Here is a 19,266-nt window from a genome sequence, read left to right on the forward strand (position 1 = left end):
TAACGCGTTCCTGATTTTGGCATAATAACTAGTTACCGTGCTCGTTACCACAATAATAACGTAGTTACTGTAACGCGTTACTTAATAACGCGTTAGTCCCAACACTGCGCATACGTGACTCGTGCTTTTGAATTGGCTTGATGAAAAAAATTACACTATAAAAAATTTTGTTTGGGACATATTCTTCTTATTCCTCTTGTAGCCATCCTCTCTTCTTCCTTCCGGGAATCTTTTGTCCCATTTATCCAGATGTTCACACCATCTAAACCTTGCTTCTCTAATTTTGTCTCCAAAGCATCTGACCTTAGCTGTACCACTGATATATTTATGTCTAATCTTTTCCTTTCTGGCCACTCTCAAAGAAAATCTTAACATCTTCAACTCTCCATCTCTAGCTCCGCCACCTGTCTTTTTGTTTGTTCCACCTTCTCCAAACCATTATAGCAGGTCTCTATAGCAGGTATTGAAAGCTTCACTGTTACATTCATTACATTCACAGACATGTATCCGGTCTTGGTTCTACTGACTTCCATTCCTCTACTCTCCAGACCATGCCTCCACCTCTCCAAAATTTCTTCCACCAGCTCCTCACTCTCACTACAGTGTTGTCTAAGAACATCATAGTCCATGGAAACTCATCTGTCAAACTGTCCATCACAGCGCCAATGACAAAAAAGGGCCAATCATGGATTTCCTTCTCCACCTTCAACTGATATGTCACTCCTACTACACACCTCATCATTATCTTGCTGATCTCATGAATGTCATCCACCACCCTCACCTTGCCTGCCACTCCTGACTTCTTCATCCAGTACCATATTTTCTCTCTTGGCACCCCATCATATGTTTCCTCTAATTTCACAAAGGCACACAGAAGCTCCTTCTGACCTTCTCTATACTTCTCCGTCAGCACACTCGTAAGTCATACTGCTGCTCGTCAGCTCCATTTTTAGCTTAGCTTCAATAACTCTTTAAACAGCTATATAGATAATCACCTTTATGCCTCCAGAATTATTTAAGCTCTGTCTATGACTAGCAATGGGAATCACTAGTGATCCCAGTAGTCCAGTTTCATGGAACTGTTAGTTTAGTTCCTTCTCTTTTGAGCAGGAACCATCTGCACTCCACATTGGCTGGAGTGCAGTGGGCAAACTGATTGAGAACACCTGAGTTGGACCTTCACCCCAACTCAGGTATTTTGGGCCTGGGTGTTGTGCAGCAGGGGGAATGGGTCTATCTTGCCTTCATCTTTGCTCTGCTTGTCCTTCAGGGGTCAGATTTGTTTGCATTTGGTATGGTTTGCTTTGCTCTTACATTTGGTGAGTGCAAAAAGCCTAACAAAGATTAGTCTATTCCTAATGTCCCTTTCATTAGGGATGGCTTTGTTTCCTTGGTCGGAGGTGATGATAAAGACCCAGTTAAAATTCCGAGTGACACAGGAATCTATGACTTCTATATAATGAACTCTGTGCTGCCCTTCTCAAAGGAGTCTGACACAGGTGACTACATCCTCAGTTATGGGATGGGTTTAACCACTCTTCCTGTTCCTTTGCACAAGCTCATCTTGAATTGCGAGCTCTTCCAAGGTGACATTTCCATGGGAGTACGTCCAGCATTGCCTGTTGATGGTGTTCATTTTATTTTGGGCAATGGTAGCAGGGTTTGGGCAGATGTTCTTCCTTTAACTATTGTGACATCTGTTCCACTGTCTCAGATGAAGGTGTTGGTGAGATTCCAGAGGTTTTTTTCTGCGTATGTGGTCAGACATGCTATGGCAATGACTGATGGTGACATACCCTCGAGAAGTGTGACTCTGAGTTGAAGGTTCCGTCTTTAAATGAGTTTCCTTTAACAGTTTCACAGAATCATTCTGTTGCTCATGCAACATGAGCAACAGAATGATCAGAGTTTGAAAGCTTTATACAATCGAGTGTTGCCTGAAACTGAAATAAACAGCCCAGCGTGTGGTTTATATATTGCATAATGGTCTGTTGTTTCGAAAGTGAATCACTCTGGCTGACGGCGTTGTTAGAGATGCCATTTTGAAGCTGGTAGTACCAGCCAGTTGTCAAAAGATTCTCAGACTGGCACATGATGAAAGTGGACATTTTGGGGTAAGAACTGAATTGAATTAAATTTTATTCATACAGCGCCAAATCACGACAACGGTCACTCCAAAGCGCTTTATATTGGCCTCATGTCACAAGAGATGATGTGGCTCACATTAGAAGTTGTCATGTGTGCCAGTTGGCAGGAAAACCAATCAGCATAAACTGAACCTTTAGAACACCTTATTTTAGACTGATTTTATGGGTGGGGGTGTGATGGCTCTGCTGGGTACTTGTTTGAGCTGTTGCAAGATTCCATTAGCTGGAGTGCAGTGGGCAAACTGATTGAGGACACAATTTAAAAACTACGTTTTGTTTTTATCCAGGCACTAATATTAAAATTTGATCATCTGAAATAGGCAATTTGGACAAATATGCAAAAAATAACAAATTAGGAAGGGGTCAAATTAATTTTTCACTGCACTGCAGTCATCTTTGTAGTGTATGCCTGAATTCTGTATTAATCTTTATCAGTGTTGCACTTGATGAAGAACTTTGGATACTTAATCACATAATAACAAAGCAACTTTACAGGCAATATGAACACAACGAAATTTATCACACTTTGAAGTGGTTCCTCAACTAGACTGAAGAACTAAACATGTTCTGTGCAAAAATATAACTGTTCATTTTGACATGATCTGCCATCTCTTTTCTGTTTTCAGCTTTTAGTGAGGGCTGTCAGCTGTCCCGTCATCTGTGTCCCCCTTTCACACTGTTTTTGTGTATGTTTAGGGTTGTCTGTTAGGCTTTAATAGATGTCCTTCAACACTGAATTAGCACAAAGATTTAATGAACCTGCTGCTAGATGTTTACTCCTGGTATCTTCACTGTGGTAAGACTTTTTTTGCACAAGGGAAAAGTTTGCATTCTAAAGTGAAAGAGTATGTTGTAATCCAAAGCATTTCCTGTAAGTAACCAAGTAGTTTTGGTGCTTAAACCGGACTGAAATAGTCCTTGAAAAAAGAAAGAAAGGTCAAACAAAAAACTAAAATGGAACTCCTACATGGGATGCTAATCCTTGTTTTCTGGATGAAATTGCATTGTAACTCAACCCCACCTACCTACAGAAAATAATTTTTCCTGTTTTAATACTTCCAGACCAGGGGTAGGCAACTCCAGGTCTCAATTGCCAGTGTCCTGCAGGTTTTAGATATTGCCCTTTGTCAACACACCTGAATTAAATGATTAGTCCATTACCAGGCTTCTGGAGAACTGTTGGGGAGGTAATTTGGCCATTTGAATCTGCTGTGTTGGATCAAGGACACATCTAAAACCTGCAGGACACCGTCACTCGAGGCCAGGAGTTGCCTACCCCTGTTCTAGACTCATTGTATTTAGCACTAACCTGCACTATAAAAATGGTCCTAGATAGGTAACACCTGGATTATGTGGGTAGTACTTTAAAGTATGACTAGAAGGGTCCCTGACCAATTCATATCAGTGTGTGTTGAGCTGAGGATAAGAATGTGCTGCTTGTTAATTTCCTACTTGCAGGGGATCAATCCATCTTTAACTTAAGAAAAGAAAGCGTGATAATGAATTTAGCAATAGGGCTACTTCCTGACATGCTTATAAAGGTAGTGAATATTAATGAACTGACCTTTCCTAGCAAAGCTTTCCTTGCGGAGGAAGCAGACCATGGCAAGAAACTTGGTGACCTCTTTCAGGTATATGACTGTGGTGTTGTTCAGGTGAATGATGGCCATAGAGTCTTTGTCATGGGGTAAACCAGCTTCAGTGTTTGACATACTGAAGGAAAGAAGACAGAAAAAAATAGCTCAGATGAACTTCAAAGATAATATTTAATTTTACATAATCCTGAGACACAGTGTAGGCTTTTACTGAGGGAACATTATATTATAGCTTCTTTTTTTTAGCAGGTTAAAGAAACCAACTGCCTAGGTAAATAACAGAGTCCTGCTTTTATTTAGAACTCACCCAGAGGACTTTCAAAATGTAGCAAGAAAGTTGGAGAGAAAAGACGTAGCACCCTGAAATGGATAGATGGATGGATGTATAGATTCTCTGCAGGTAATCTAAGTTTGCAAAAGCACTGAGGAAGAAGCCTGAACTTTCACTTTTCATCCAAATTCAGAAGTACAAATCAGCATCACTTTCTCCTCTTTATGCTGTATCAGAAATCCTTCCTTACAATCCTTACACCCACACACACACACACACACACACACACACACACACACACACACACACACACACAGCCTAGATGGGCAAAAAACCCACCCACACACCCCCCCACACACACACACACATATTATCACACCAAAAAAGTTATGTTCATGGGCTTTCAATTTCCACACCATCTATTTCAATCTGCAGTTGTGAGTTTGAGAATTTAAAAAAATAACATGATTTAAAATGTACTGTCATCAGCAAATAATACTAATTTTAATATATCAGATATCTTTACAAATGATGTGAGTGAAGTTGGCCCCCCCACCTTCTTCAAATCCAACAAAAGTGGTATCAAACGTTTGTGCTACGTTTGTGCTGGTTTGTGCTGCAGAAATTTTCGTTTGTGCTGCTATCATTTTAAAGATATTAATAAAAATGTCTAGAGGTCATCAGAGGTCAACCAGCCCCCCCACATTACCCAAATCCAACAAAATTGGTGTCAATCAACTGTGCTATGTTTGTGCTGGTTTGTGCTGCTAAAATTGTCGTTTGTGCTGCTTCTGTTTTAAAGATAATAATGAAAAGGTAAAGGTCAAAAGGTCAACCAGCCCCCCCCACATTACCCAAATCAAACAAAATTGATGTCAAACGTTTGTGCTGGTTTGTGCTGCAAAAATTTTTGTTTGTGCTGCTAACATTTTAAAATTTTTAATAAAATAACGTCTTGATGCGTGCTTAATCATCCAGGTAAGTAAATCCCAAAAGGTTGATTCTGTCCATCTGGACATTTTCAGCTGGAGAAACGTTTCGTCATCATCCAAGTGACTTCTTCGGTCTCAGCTGACTGCAGGTTTCCCCAAACTTATAAACACATGTGAGTGAAATTGGCCCCCCCCACCTTCTTCAAATCTAACAAAATTGATGTCAAACATTTGTCCTGCAAATTATTTTGTTTGTGCAGGTTATGTTTCCCTAATTTTATAAACAGTACATGTACAGTGAGAGAGAGATGTTACATCTGTCTTCACTTGCATCCCAGTCATAGAAGTGTTGGAGGTCGTTCATAAGAGATTACAGGATCACCCCAACCTCAGCAACAGGACCACTCTCAGCACTGATCAGTTGTGTTTGCTTTTGGAACTGTGTCTTAATTCCACCTATTTTGCATAAGGGTCAGTACAGGCAGAAACCTAGGTGTGCCATGGGTTCCCCCAGGCCCCTGGTCAAAGTCACCAAACCAGTTCATAAGCAGGTACAGGTGTGACCAGAAGGGTCCTCAGAGGCACTGCAAGACTGCTTTTCCACCACAGGCTGCCACACACAGACAACACCACAGACTTTCAGGAATATACAGAAACTGTCACTGCCTACATCCCAAAATGCATCGATGATGTCACAGAGACCAGGACTATCACTGTCCGGGCCAATCAGAAACCATGGCTCACAGGTCAGGTTTAAATGCTCCTAAGGTTGAAAAATGCAAGCCTTCAGAGCCGGGAATTAGGTGAGTCTAAGAACAGCAAGGGCAAACCTGTCACGTGGCATCAGCTATAGCAAAGCTTCAGCGACAGCAGAGATACTTGGAGGCAGTGGCAAGGAATACAAACCATCACAGACTACAAGCCCACTCTACAGACCGTGGTGACACAATCCCCAGACAGTGTGTGGAGATCCCTCCACCATCATTACTGAACCCAAGAAGTCATCTATCTCCTGCTTTAAGGACTACCGTCCTGTCAAACTCACCTCCATCATTATTAAGTTAAGTGCTTTGAACGGTTAGTCATGCATCAAATCAAATTATCGCTTTCCCCCAACCTGGATCCATTTCAGTTCGCATACCGGTCAAAACGCTCAACCGATGATGGAATTTCAACTGCCCCTCACTCAGCCCTCACACATCTGAACACTAGAGACTCATATGTCAGAGTGCTGTTCATAGACTTCAGTTCAGCATTCAACACCATCATTCCCCAGCAACTCATTCACAAACTGGATCTGCTGGGGATCAGCACCTTGCTGTATAACGGGCTGCTAGATTTCTTGACAGGAAGACAGCAGACAGTACGGGTCGACAGCAACACCTCCAGCCCAAGAACACTGGAATACGGGGGCTCCCCAAGGATGTGTGTTGAGCCCCCTTCTCTTCACTCTGCTGACCCACGACGAGATCTACTACAGGGGTGAAGTTAACCATCTGCAGAGTGGTACAGCAACAACAACCTGTCCCTGAATGTGGAGAAGACCAACAGCGACTCTACTTCCTCTGCAAACTGAGAAGCACAAGAGATTCAACCCCCATTATGAGCACCTTTTACAGAGGCACAGTTGAGAGTATCCTCACCAGCTGCATCACTGTGTGGTATGACTCCTGCATTGGGTTCTGCAGGAAAAAATGACAACGGGTAGTGAGAGCAGCCGAGAGCATTGTGGGGACCTCTCTTGCCTCCCTCCCCAGGAGATCTACTGCACCTGCCTCATCTGGAAGGTCCTCTCCATTACAGGTGACTCCACTCATCCCTTCAGCAGCGTCTTCAGTTTGCTGCCATCAGGAAGGATACTGAAGAGCCTCCGGGCCAGAACCAGCAGACTGAGAGACAGCTTCGTCCATCGGGCTGTCAGGATGCTGACCATCTCTGAATCGAGAAGGGGGGCCCAAGGGTACATCTTTCGCCATCCTACAATGCTGTGATTGTAGCCATTCCCCACTTTCTGTGAATGGTACTCATGGCCATTGATCAGTAGGCTTTGATTAGTTGTCATTGATCAATGGTCATAAGAATTTGCATACTAACAATCATGGAACTAACCCCCCAGCACATTTGTTCATTCATGGGGAACCAACACACGACAAAAACACTTTAAACCCCCTCAGCACTCTTGCTTCCATCTCACAGATGGTGCTGAGTTTCTCACACTATTATGAAAAGGTCACGTTAATAACGGTTTGGGCAAAACCTGCCAGCTTACAGCTATACTGAGATGAAGATCACGTCACCCATGCGACACCGAAACGAGTTCTCCAAACTGATAAAATAGTTCCAGTTGGACAGAATCAACCCCTTTCTGGATGTAACCTTACCATGGCTCATGATTAAGCACGACTAGATAAGACATCGATATCTTTTATTACAAAATATTTAAAAATTAAGCAGCACAAACAAAAATCATTCCGTTTGCCCACAACCAGCTACGAACACGTTATTGACCAATACAAATTTCTGTTATTGTATGCGGGCATAATGTGGGACTAGTTGATCCTTCGTTACCCTTTACACCTCTTACATTAAATATCTTTAACAACCAACAGACCCAGCACAATACCAGAAATATGTTCACCACGCACAAAAACACAGCACAAAGCGTAGCACAGTTGATGACCACACAATTTTGTTTGCGAATTCTGCGATAAATGTCGGGCGACTGGTCGACTACTTGCATGATCCTAACATTTTTTATTAATATCTTTAAAATGATAGCAGCACAAACGAAAATTTCTGCAGCACAAACCAGCACAAACGTTTGATACCACTTTTGTTGGATTTGAAGAAGGTGGGGGGGCCAACTTCACTCACATTTACAATTGTCATTTATACATTTATATAAAAACCAATAGCTCGGGACCCAGTACATAAACCTGAGGAAGCAATGTCCAAGCATGATAAGGATTATTCTCTCAACTTCACACTTTTAACATGCATCTGGACAAGTCTTCGGTGATTTTTCCTGGAGTCATCAGGTGTTTTGAGTCTTTCAACGTTATATACCCTCACCCAGGTGGGGGTGATCAAGAGTCACCCATCGCTCTCCCCACTGGATCCACAACCATCTTGACACAACCTCTGCGACCTCAGTGACCAGCTTGATAACCTTGTGCTTGCTTGCGCCTGTGATGCCCAGCTTGCTGAAGGTCCTGAAGCAGGACTGGACAATGAATCCTCTGCACCCACCTCTGTGTTCACACCTCACTTGCCACTCATCCCTTCTACACTTTTCTACTAGCCCTGGATATCCTTTTTCTCTCATTAGATCCTCCGTGTGATGCTTCCAACAGTTACTTCTATTAGGATGACCTGCTTTTTGGCTTCTGAGATCAGACATGATGCTGATCTCAGGCTTCCCTGATTAGCTGCCTAACTAAGCCTGTGTGCCTCCAGATATCCTGACACTTTTGGGATTCCCCGCTTCTGGACTGAAGTGTCAAGGTAGTTGTGCCTCAGGAGGTAGTCTGTTAGATGCCTGGCAACAATGGTGAAGAAAATCTTAGCTTCAACACTAAGAAGGGAAATAATTCTGAATTGATCAATACTTTTGGACTCTTCCTCCTCTGGAATCCACACCCCTTCTGCAAACCTCCACTGGTAAGCTACCTTGCCCCCCCTCCAGATCACTTTGAGGAGCATCCAGAGTCTGTGGAGTAACCTAGGGCAGTTGTTATACACCTCATACAGTACTCCAGTCAGCCCTGGGGGAGGGGGTTCCTCTCGCCGTCTTGACCACCTCCTGGACCTCCTTCCCACAGGGCTCCTTCTCGTCAAAGTCCTGTGTTGGTCCAGGAGGATCTATTAAGGCTCCCTGAATTTAACTCCATAGTTGCTTATTAGATGATGGTCTACTCTGTTTTGGAGTAAGTGAGCTGGCCATTGTGCTTCTGTCCTAGCAACTGTTTCATAAATCCAAATAGATTTTCTAGAAAGACAGCTAGCTTTCTGGCCCTCTCCTTCTTCTGCCTCCTATGCTCCTCAGTCCTTCTCAATGTTAACAGTTTCTTCCACAGGATGCCACGCAACTCTACGAGGGGTCCTTTCTGAGCATGTGAATTGTTTTTGCTCGGTTGTTCTTTGTGTAAGGTTTTGCTACACTCTCCAGCACTCAAACTGGTCATTGTCTGGAGGTGGTAGTCAGCTTCTCCCTTGGCTGTTGCTTCCAAGATGGCATCGACATCATTGTCGAACAGTGGCCACTCCTCCTTCTTACAAGCTTGGGGCCACTTGACCTATGTTCTGATGACTGGTCATGTGTCGCTTGGAGGTTCTGGGCACTCTGAGGTATCTCCCTGCCTGGCTCCTCCAGCATGTCACCAGAACAAGGGCCTGAATTCTGTGACACTTGCACCATCTGCACATATTTGTGCAGATGGTGCACATTTATGGGGCGACCGTGGCTCAGGGGGTTGGGAAGCGCATTTGTAACCGGAAGGTCGCCAGTTCGATCCCCGGGCTCTCTGTCCTGGTCGTTGTGTCCTTGGGCAAGACACTTTACCCTACCGCCTACTGGTGTTGGCCAGAGGGGCCGATGGCGCGATATGGCAGCCTCGCTTCTGTCAGTCTGCCCCAGGGCAGCTGTGGCTACAACCGTAGCTGCCTCCACCAGTGTGAGAGTGAATGAATAGTGGCATTGTAAAGCGCTTTGGGTGCCTTGAAAAGCGCTATATAAATCCAGTCCATTATTATTATTATTATTATTATTACTTCATCTTGACCTGGTGGATTTTGGGGCTATACAGGTTCTTACAGATTTTGTTGCAAATGGATCTCATAATCATTATTGTGTTTCCATTGCCATGATCTATTATCATTTGGTCTGTCTGACTAGGATTCTCATTCTCCCTCACTCTCATGCTCTCGGAACCCTTGGGGGTGTTTCTCCGTAGGTCAATCTGTAGCTGTAAACAATTTTTAACCCAATGCAGTACAACCGCCTTGACCCCATACCATTCCAGTTTTATTTCATGATCAAATGTAGTAATACTCTGCCTGCATACTGTTTATGATGTTTAGTGTTTGTAATCTCTCAGTTTATTCAATTAATGCGGTTTGATCTGAACCCATATTGAGTGTTAAATGGACTGATTCTTATATAGCAGTTTTCTACTCTCCCAGAGTACTCGAGGCGCTCTATACAACATGCCACATTCACCCATTCAAACGAGCACTGTTTCTATGCTTTGGAGTCCTTTCGAACTACCATTCACACATATTCACACATCCATTGGAGTATTCATACTCCAATGGATGCATCGGAGAGCAACTTGGGGTTAATATCTTGCCCTGCATTTGGCAGGGGAGCCAGGGATCGAACCACCAACCTTCCGATGAGTAGACGACCTGCTCTCCAGCCACCCAGAGAATAACTAATATTTATCTAAGAATTTATCTAATTGTTTATTGAACAGTTTTTCTGGGATTTTTGAGAATTGTGGTAGTAGACAAACAGGCCTGTAATTTATGGCTAGCTGGAAATTTTTAGCTAGTTTTAGTTTGTTTTTGAACTTGCTTCTATGATCTTCTTGACAATTTTCATTGCAATCAGTGGATGTTTTTTATTTTCATTCATTTATGATATATATCAATTATTTTTCATCCACTGCTGTAAGAAACATTGAGTAATATATATGTATATATATATAAAAAAAAAAACACCCAGCACGCCCCTGCGGGCGGTTTTTTTTTATCCTTCAAGCTCGGGTCCTCTACCAGAGGCCTGGGAGCTTGAGGGTCCTGCGCAGTATCTTAGCTGTTCCCAGGACTGCGCTCTTCTGGACAGAGATCTCCGATGTTATTCCCGGGATCTGCTGGAGCCACTCGCCTAGCTTGGGAGTCACCGCACCTAGTGCTCCGATTACCACGGGGACCACCGTTACCTTCACCCTCCACATCCTCTCGAGCTCTTCTCTGAGCCCTTGGTATTTCTCCAGCTTCTCGTGTTCCTTCTTTCTGATATTGCTGTCATTCGGAACCGCTACATCGATCACTACGGCCGTCCACCACTATGTCCGGTTGGTTAGCCACCACCATTTTGTCCGTCTGTATCTGGAAGTCCCACAGGATCTTAGCTCGGTCATTCTCCACCTCCCTTGGGGGCATCTCCCATTTTGACCTCGGGACTTCCAGGTTATACTCGGCACAGATGTTCCTGTACACTATGCCGGCCACTTGGTTATGGCGTTCCATGTATGCGCTGCATGCTAGCATCTTGCACCCTGCTGTGATGTGCTGGATGTCCTCAGGGGCATCTTTACACAGCCTGCACCTGGGGTCTTTCCTGGTGTGATAGACCCCAGCCTCTATGGATCTTGTACTCAGAGCTTGTTCTTGTGCTGCCATGATCTGTGCTGTCTTTCCGTCCAGCTTTGTCCAGCCACTGGTAGGACTTCTGGATGTCACCCACTTCTATGCCATACCATATGGAGTAGGGGCCTGTCCTTCCATGACGGTTCCTCCTCTTGCTTCTCTTCTTTCTCTGGTTTCTGCTAGCATGTGTCTGTTGTGGCCATCTTCCTGATGTACTGATGGATGTTTGTTGTCTCATCCTGGATAGTGGTTCTAACATTCACTAGGCCTTGGCCTCCTTTCTTTTGCTTAGCATACAGTCTCAGCATGCTTAATTTGGGCTGAAACCCTGCATGTATGGTAAGGAGCTTCCTTGTCTTGTCAGTGGCTCCTATCTCCTCCCTTTGGCCAGCTTATTATCTAGGTGTTCATTGCCCAGATCATGTTCTTCCCATTCAGCTGACTCTTCAGGACTTGCCTTACTCTCTTCAGGTATTTGGTGGTTCTGGCTTCTCTAGTGGCCTTTTCATAGTTCCTATTTTCCTGCATGATTCCCAGGTACTTGTAGCTGTTCTCAATGTCAGTGTCTGCAATGTTGCCTTTTTGAGAAGAGGCCCCCACTCATATCATTGAGCTTCTTCAAACTTATTCTCCAAACCGGATCCACGGATAGTGGTCTTCTGGCTATTCCACAAACTGGTTTGAAAACAAAGTACGATCCCACTTTTCAAACATTAACGCCAAAAGTGTGGAACAGTTTACCTCCCATTCTACACACCATTGACTCTTCTTTTAAAAAAAACAGCTGAAAACGAATCTATTTAGACATGTATTTGGGTAATGTTCTTATGTATTATGTTGTTTTTGTCTGACGTATTTTTAAATTCCCTGAAAAGCACTTTGCAATAGACTCTTGTCTTAAAAAGTGGTATATAAATAAATTTTACTTCACTCTTTTTCTACTTCTGTTCATTATGATTTAGGATTTTTTTCATATCATTATAAAAAAAAAACACTGATATGAAATTATTAAAATATTGTTCTTTCACATAGTACATTTTTTGCAGCAGCTCTATGTATACTAGATGCTCCTGTTCCTGGTCATTTCAAAACATGTATCTCTTTGATTTTGTATGCTCTATGAGAGTTTGTGATGCGTTCAAAAGTTTAATAAAAAAAAATGTATACCTCATTCATAAAAAAGAAAGATTTGTAACTATCTATAAAGGCTCTAGAAGTCCCTATATATGCACATAAACTGTGTCAAAAAGTTCACCGCGTGCATGAGCGAGTACTCCTTGCTGGCGTACTTGCGCTGTGCTTTGCTCGATGCAGGTGTGAAGTAACTCAAAAGCCAGTTGCCATGTTCTTTCTACTGCATCATATGTCTGATGTGTACTAGGAGTGTCTAACCACCTTATAATAATACACTCATTGCAGTGCTTTGGACTTTATGACTGCTAAATGCTAAAAACACTGACGCCACTATAAATTGATGAATGTTTTCAGAGTACAAGAGTCTAATGGTGTAGTTGTCCTGCACCATTAGAGGCCAAACTTGAGGCTGAGAACACTCTTTTTCATATTCTATCAGCTGTTGCAAAGTATTTTAATGAGCAAGGGCCTGCTGCAGTTTTGGCCCAGTGGGTGTGTCTCTCCTGCCTTTGGTACCACTCTTCTGTTTAGTTTACTCTAACCAGAAAAGGAGACCAGAAAAGAAGAGCTATAGGGCTAGAGAGCTTTTGGCTAGGGTGTGTGTTGAGCTTCACTCCTAAACTCAAATAGTGACCTAGATTCTGACTGTGGTGTGAAGGCACTCTTCAAGCAGGGGGATTTCTCTGCATATCAAGGTGGCAGGAAAGTGCCTTAACAACACAGATATTGTGAGTCCAATCACCTGTTTATTTCTGCGGTTGCTCTTTCAGGCTGGACAAACTGAGCACAGTTTGTTTGGGATTCTCTTTGCTGATCGATTGGAAAACGCGAAGTGGAAGGTAGGGTTAATCAGTGCAACTGGCTGTCTCAGCTCTCTCCCCTTCTTTCCATTCACCAAGCACTAGGTTATTTATTTGGTTGGCTTTGTCTGATTGTTGTACACTATTAATTGTATTCAGTTAATAAATTAGTGTATTTTGATTGAAGTCACTTGTCTCCCATTAATTCCATGATGTAAGTAAGTGCAATTTTATTTGTGATAAAAATCACAACGTACTTCACAGAAAAGCTAAAACATAAAAACAGAAATCAACCAACAGCAAGTTTAAAAAGATGAGTTTTTAGCTTTTTTTTAAATGAAACCACTGAGTCCACAGATCTCAGGCTCAAGGGAAGGGAGTTCCAGAGTCTGGGGGCTACATTTACAAACACTCTATCGCCTTTCGTTTTCAGCCTCGTATGATGGACGACCAGCAAGCCCTGGTCACATGACCTCAGGGACCTGCTGGGGATGTAAGGATGTAAAAGATCTCTGATATAGGTTGGTGTTTGTCCATGCAAAGTCAAAATCTTAAAGTGGATTCTGAATTTTATTGGAAGCCAGTGCAACTGGATCCGCAGAGGTGTAACGTGAGACTATTTAGAAGAGTTGGACAGAAGCTTTGCAGCAGCGTTCTCAACAACTTGCAGATGATCCACAGAGGCTTTACATAAACAAGTGAACAAAGACTTACAATAATATAAACAAGATGAGACAAATGCATGGATGACCATTTCTAATTCTGAGCGTGGTACAATGGGACTCAGCTTAGCAATATTTTTTAAATGATAAAAACAGGAGTGAACCAGTGATTTAGCATGAGTGTGAAAATTATTTCCTGTGACGGGTGAGAAGCTGGCAAATGAGACTATGAAGCATCCTACTCTGAAGAACAAACCAGTGGATTATTTTTAAAGAAAAATTGTTGGTCACAGTGTGTAAGGCTATTCATGTGGCTTTGCTGGTTATACTGCGCGGTGACCTCCCCTCCCCCCCAGCCCCCCTTTTTTATTTAGGGCACTGCATTTCACAACATAATACCAGATATTGTGTGTGCATGTCTTTATGCGTCATTGTATGGTAGGTAGGTGAGAGTGAATGAGTGACTGAATGAATGGTCTGTCGACTGCCCGTGGCTTCTGGAGGGGTGTTATTCCTTACTTCCCACCCTCATTATGTGATACAAAGGAAATATGAGCAGGAACCACAAGCATGTTGAGGGACTGGCTGTGTTAGTTCAGTGAGAGAGTCAGTAAGTACTGTGTACACTTATTAATGCTTTTTTATTTGGTTAAATACGAACAAAATTACAGCAGAAGTGCTGCCACGTGTCTGGCCAGAAAGAAAGGACCAATGTGTTTATTTGGTAGTTCAATAAAAAGCTTCAGTTAGTTAAGAGTGAGAAAAAAATTGTGTTCACATTTGCAGATTTGTCTTGTTATACAATATTTGCAAATGAGACAATGAAGCATTCAAAATTACTTTGTCACTTGTAAACTAAACATCCTCCTCTGAAGAACAAACCAGTGGATTGTTTTTAAAGACAATTTGTTGGTCACAGTGTGTAAGGCCATCCATGTGGCTATGCTGGCAATACTGTGCGGCGACCCTCCCCCCAACCCTCCTTTTTATTTAGGTCATTACAGTTCACAACATATTACCACACAATGTGTGTGCATGTGTGGTTCGTGGTGGGTGACAGTAAGCTTTCTGGGGGGTGGTTATTCCAGCTTCCCAGCCTCACAATCAAGTACTTTTGTGAGACCCACACTCTCTCTGTCTCTCTCACATTCACAATTACACTACACGATTTTGTTGACTTATGTATCTGTGCATATTCAAAGTTTTGTGTTCCAGGTGCTGTATGTTTGTTTTTACTAACAGGTGCAGCAGTTGGCGATACATGCATTTCTATTTGTACTTTATCCTTATATATCACATTGTAGCGGGTCAGGGCTGTTTGGGGTTTTGTTTTGACAGCTATGTTCGGTTGTTATGTTGCCATGGTTACAGGTGACGCTCTCTCTCTGCGACTGTGTGTTTCTGGGTGGGGAGAGTGCCATTTTGTGTTGTTGTTGTTGTTGTTACGCTAGAGCTGCGCCGAGCGGGTGCGTTAGCGTGGTGTGTGTTCATCCGTGAATGCTAATAAACGGCTGTGCTCCTCTGTCTCCTCCTTGTCTGAGCTCGCCACATTGGTGTCAGAAGTGGGATAGCTCACCCTTGCCGTAAGGGAGGGAGACATTCGGAGGCTGGAGCAAGCCGTCGAGGAGAGCATTCGCTGCCTGGGAAGCTGACGATTGAAGAGAGAGGAAGCAAGCGGCCATGTAAGTCCCCCGACGGGTCTCGACGACGCTAGTACAATGCTTCATGGGCTGCCTCCCATGAAGCAGGGGGAGGTCGCAGAGACATGCCAGTTGCAGCCCTCTTCCCTGGAGGCGTCCCCGTCGACTGACTGACCGCTGCTACCGGTGCAATGAGCCTGGTCACGTGGCGCGCAACTGCTTGGCGCCCGCACCAAAGACCAGAACTATGTGGCCTCAGGGAAACGAGAGGGTGTCGTGAGGGGACCACCGCTCCAGCTTCCTGCCCCCCCTCCAAGAACGATGCATGGTGGTGGGCCTAGTCGGGCACCTCAAGGGACTCTACCTGAGCTGCTGTGTTGAGGACCAGCCCTGCTGGGCCCTGGTGGATGCGGGGTCTACCATTTCCCTAATACGACCTGGTGTGCTCCCTGGAACGTCTGGGCTGCTTGTGATGGGTTGGTTGCCCACCGACACCCAGCTAATGACGGAGACGGGGGAGAGAACTGACATGCTGGGGAAGAAACTGTTGCGGATCTGGAGCTGGTGCATGACTTCTGGCTTGCTGACATCCAAGACCAGTGCATCATCGGCCTTGATCTGCTGACCCGCTGGGGGCCTGTGTTAACACCGCGAAGCTGGCTATCACTCTTGGTACAGAGACTCTGGCCCTCCAGTGCGGTCAAAAGCAGGGAACGGAGGGGACCAGAGACAGACAAGCCGTGCAGGTGCAGCTCAACAGACTTCGGACGCCGGTGGCTCTGGACCATCTCTACTCGCCTCAGGCCCAGCCTCTAGGCAAGACAAACCTCCCTCGACCAAGACAGCCCAAGCTGTTGATGACCAGTGGCAGCGGTTGAGGTGCCTCCTGGACGAGAATGTGGACATTGTTGCCACTAGTGACAAAGACTGCAGGCAGACGCGGCTGGTTCAGTGCACCATTGACACCGGCTCTGCTCAGCCCATCCGTCTGCGCTCACATCGGCTGCCCCTCTCGAAATGACAGGAGGAGCGGGCCCAGGAGGCACTGAGCGTGGCTACTGCTCAGGCCCAGCTAGCGGAGGGGGATGGCTCCCGTTGACCATGCAGCAGCTGAAGTGGGAGCAGGAGGCTGATGTGACGTTGGTTCAGGTGGGGGCCTGGCTGGAGGCGGCACGACGCCCAGGCTGGACAGGGGTGTCAGGACAGGGGCTCGAGGTGAAGGCCTACTACTCCCAGTACAACAATCTCGAGACCCACAACGGCATCCTATACCGGAGATTGCGGGCCCCCGGTCAGGGCAGAGATCTCCTGCAGCTGTTGGTGCCTCGGTCGCTGCGGTTGCAGGTGCTCGAACTTGTCCACGGCTCGGTGGGGGCCGGCCACTATGGGAATGCCAAAACTCTCCGCCGTCTCAGGGGATGGTTCTACTGGCCTGGTTCTCGACGGGATGTGGAACTTCACATGCACTGCTGTGACACCTGCACGGCACGGAAGGGCCCCACTCAACCCCCCACTGCCTCCCTGCAGCAGTATCTGGTGGGGGTCTCAATGGAGACAGTGGGAGTGGACGTCCTAGGGCCTTTCCCCGTAACCGAGTCAGGGAACCGGCGGCCATGGACTGCTACAGGAGGCGGAGGTAGCGGCCACGGGTGGTTCACGACTATGCCCACCAGGCTAAGGCCAGCTCCGGAGTTCGACTGAAAGGAGCCTGCGACACCAGGTGCCGAGGGGGAGCTTTCGTGCCTGGCGACAAGGTTTGGGTGTACTGCCCAGTTCGCAAGAGAGGAGTGTCCCCCAAGCTCTGCAGCCACTGGCAAGGGCTGGGGGAGGTCGTGGAGCGGCTAACAGAAGTGGTGTACCGGGTCCGCATGCCGGGCCCGGGGCGCACGGTGTGTTGCATCAGGACAGACTCTCACCGTACCGATCGCTTGCTCCAGCAGCTGCCGGGCAGGGGATGCTGGTGGCACCCCATGTTCTGATCCGAGTGACTCTTCCCCCGCCGGTCGAGATCGGCCAGCGTGCTGAAAGAAGACACCTGGACATTTGCAGGACTTTGTGTTGGGTAATGGGGTTGTCGGGGACGACTGACCCCTTACGTGGGGGCTATGTAGCGGGTCAGGGCTGTTTAGGGTTTTGTTCTGACAGCTATGTTCTGTTGTTATGTTGCCATGTATACAGGTGACGCTCTCTCTCTCTGCGACTGTGTGTTTCTGGGTGGGGAGAGCGCCATTTTGTGTTGTTGTTGTTACACTAGAGGTGCGCCGAGCGGATGTGTTAGCGTGGTGTGTGTTCGTCCGTGAATGCTAATAAACGGCTGTGCTACCTGGCTAGCTCGCGGGGAGCAAGACCAAATGATACCTCCTCCTTGTCTGAGCTCGCCACAATATTATATTTCCCTCCCTTCCTCTTTCCTTTTTTCCTGCCTTAGACATTGTCATACTATACCACATATAATGTAATAACTGAAATAACACAAATAGAAATAGAAATATATAAACAGCCAAAAGATTGACACGAACAAGAAGAGGTAGAGATTCTTGTAGAGATTCAAGTAGAGATTTTATATAGCTGTTCTTGGAAAAACTAAATGTCTTTGGTACTGAGGTGATTTCAGATCACAATTTTGATTGTCACAAAGGACAGGTTTTATTTAAACACACAATTTTTTTTATGGATTGTAATGTTTAACTGTTTAAGGATGAATTTTGTTTCTTTTAATCTCTATATACAATAATACATTATAAGCAGGTCAGTAGCGCTTCTTCTCCTCTCTCTTCCACTGCCAGTCCATCAGAAATGTATCAACTACTGTTCGGTCTGATTTTAGCCGAAACCTGACCTCTAATTATACAAATTTAGATTAGGACATAGGTTCAAGCTGGGTTGATAATTAAATACAAAGCATATCCTTTCTGATCTATGAGGGAATCAGGAGTACCTACCATCCGTTGGGTTTTACATCACAATGAGATCTGTAATATATAATGTCAATTCCCTCTGTTCATGAGACAAATAGATACTTTCCAATTCTAACTTTGAGAAGAGCTGGAATTTTACTCTGACAACCTAATTTCAGAACTCCAATTCTTTCTCAGTTTCTGATGAGAGAGAGAGAGAGAGAGAGAGAGAGAGATTACAGGAGAGAATGTGAACATTGAGCTTGTGGCATTAAGAGAAAGTCTACTGACTTACCCATAAATGCAGGAGATGTCAATGACCACGTCAATCATATCACAACACAGTTCATACGTCTGCATATCTACTGGACTGCTGTCTGTAGCGATGTAAATCTTGCTGCCTACATCAAACAAGAAGGCCTTTTCAATACCCGAGTTCTGAAATCAGAGGCAGAGAAACAAAAGATAAAAGTAGTTATGGATTTTTTCTATATAAATACCATTCTATTCATGACCATTCTATGCAGCCAGAATAGTTGCTTTAACAATTTAGAGTACTAAAAGCCTGTCCCCCAAAAAAAAGCAAAGGCAAAAGAAAACTGCACTGCTGAGTTCTTATTAACACCAGAATACTTTTCCCACCATCATTATCAAGTGCATTTGTGACAAAGAGGGCGGCATTCTCCCTCTCTCTCCCTCTCTTTCTCACACAGTCTATAGGAAGATTGGTGATTTATGTATCTATGGGGTTTTTTTGTCTTTTACAGGGGCAGCAGTTGGCGAAACATTGCGCATTCATCATTCCCCCCCATAGTG

At 44.8% G+C, this 19,266-nt stretch overlaps 1 protein-coding gene across 1 annotated transcript in view; it reads right to left on the reverse strand.

Annotated features, from left to right (window-relative positions):
* rragd (ras-related GTP binding D) overlaps nucleotides 1-19,266 on the reverse strand; it is a 53,628-nt gene that overhangs the window by 5,326 nt on the left and 29,036 nt on the right. The window contains exons 5-6 of the mRNA XM_005943518.3: nucleotides 18,746-18,888; nucleotides 3,712-3,860 (exon numbers count right to left, since the gene is read on the reverse strand). Of these exons, the coding sequence (XP_005943580.2) occupies nucleotides 3,712-3,860; nucleotides 18,746-18,888 (292 nt within the window). The remainder of the gene's footprint in view (nucleotides 1-3,711; nucleotides 3,861-18,745; nucleotides 18,889-19,266) is intronic.

The sequence above is a fragment of the Haplochromis burtoni genome, unplaced genomic scaffold (genome assembly GCF_018398535.1).
Source record: "Haplochromis burtoni strain Fernald_Lab_line unplaced genomic scaffold, NCSU_Asbu1 Contig_369, whole genome shotgun sequence".
Classification (NCBI taxonomy): domain Eukaryota; kingdom Metazoa; phylum Chordata; class Actinopteri; order Cichliformes; family Cichlidae; genus Haplochromis; species Haplochromis burtoni.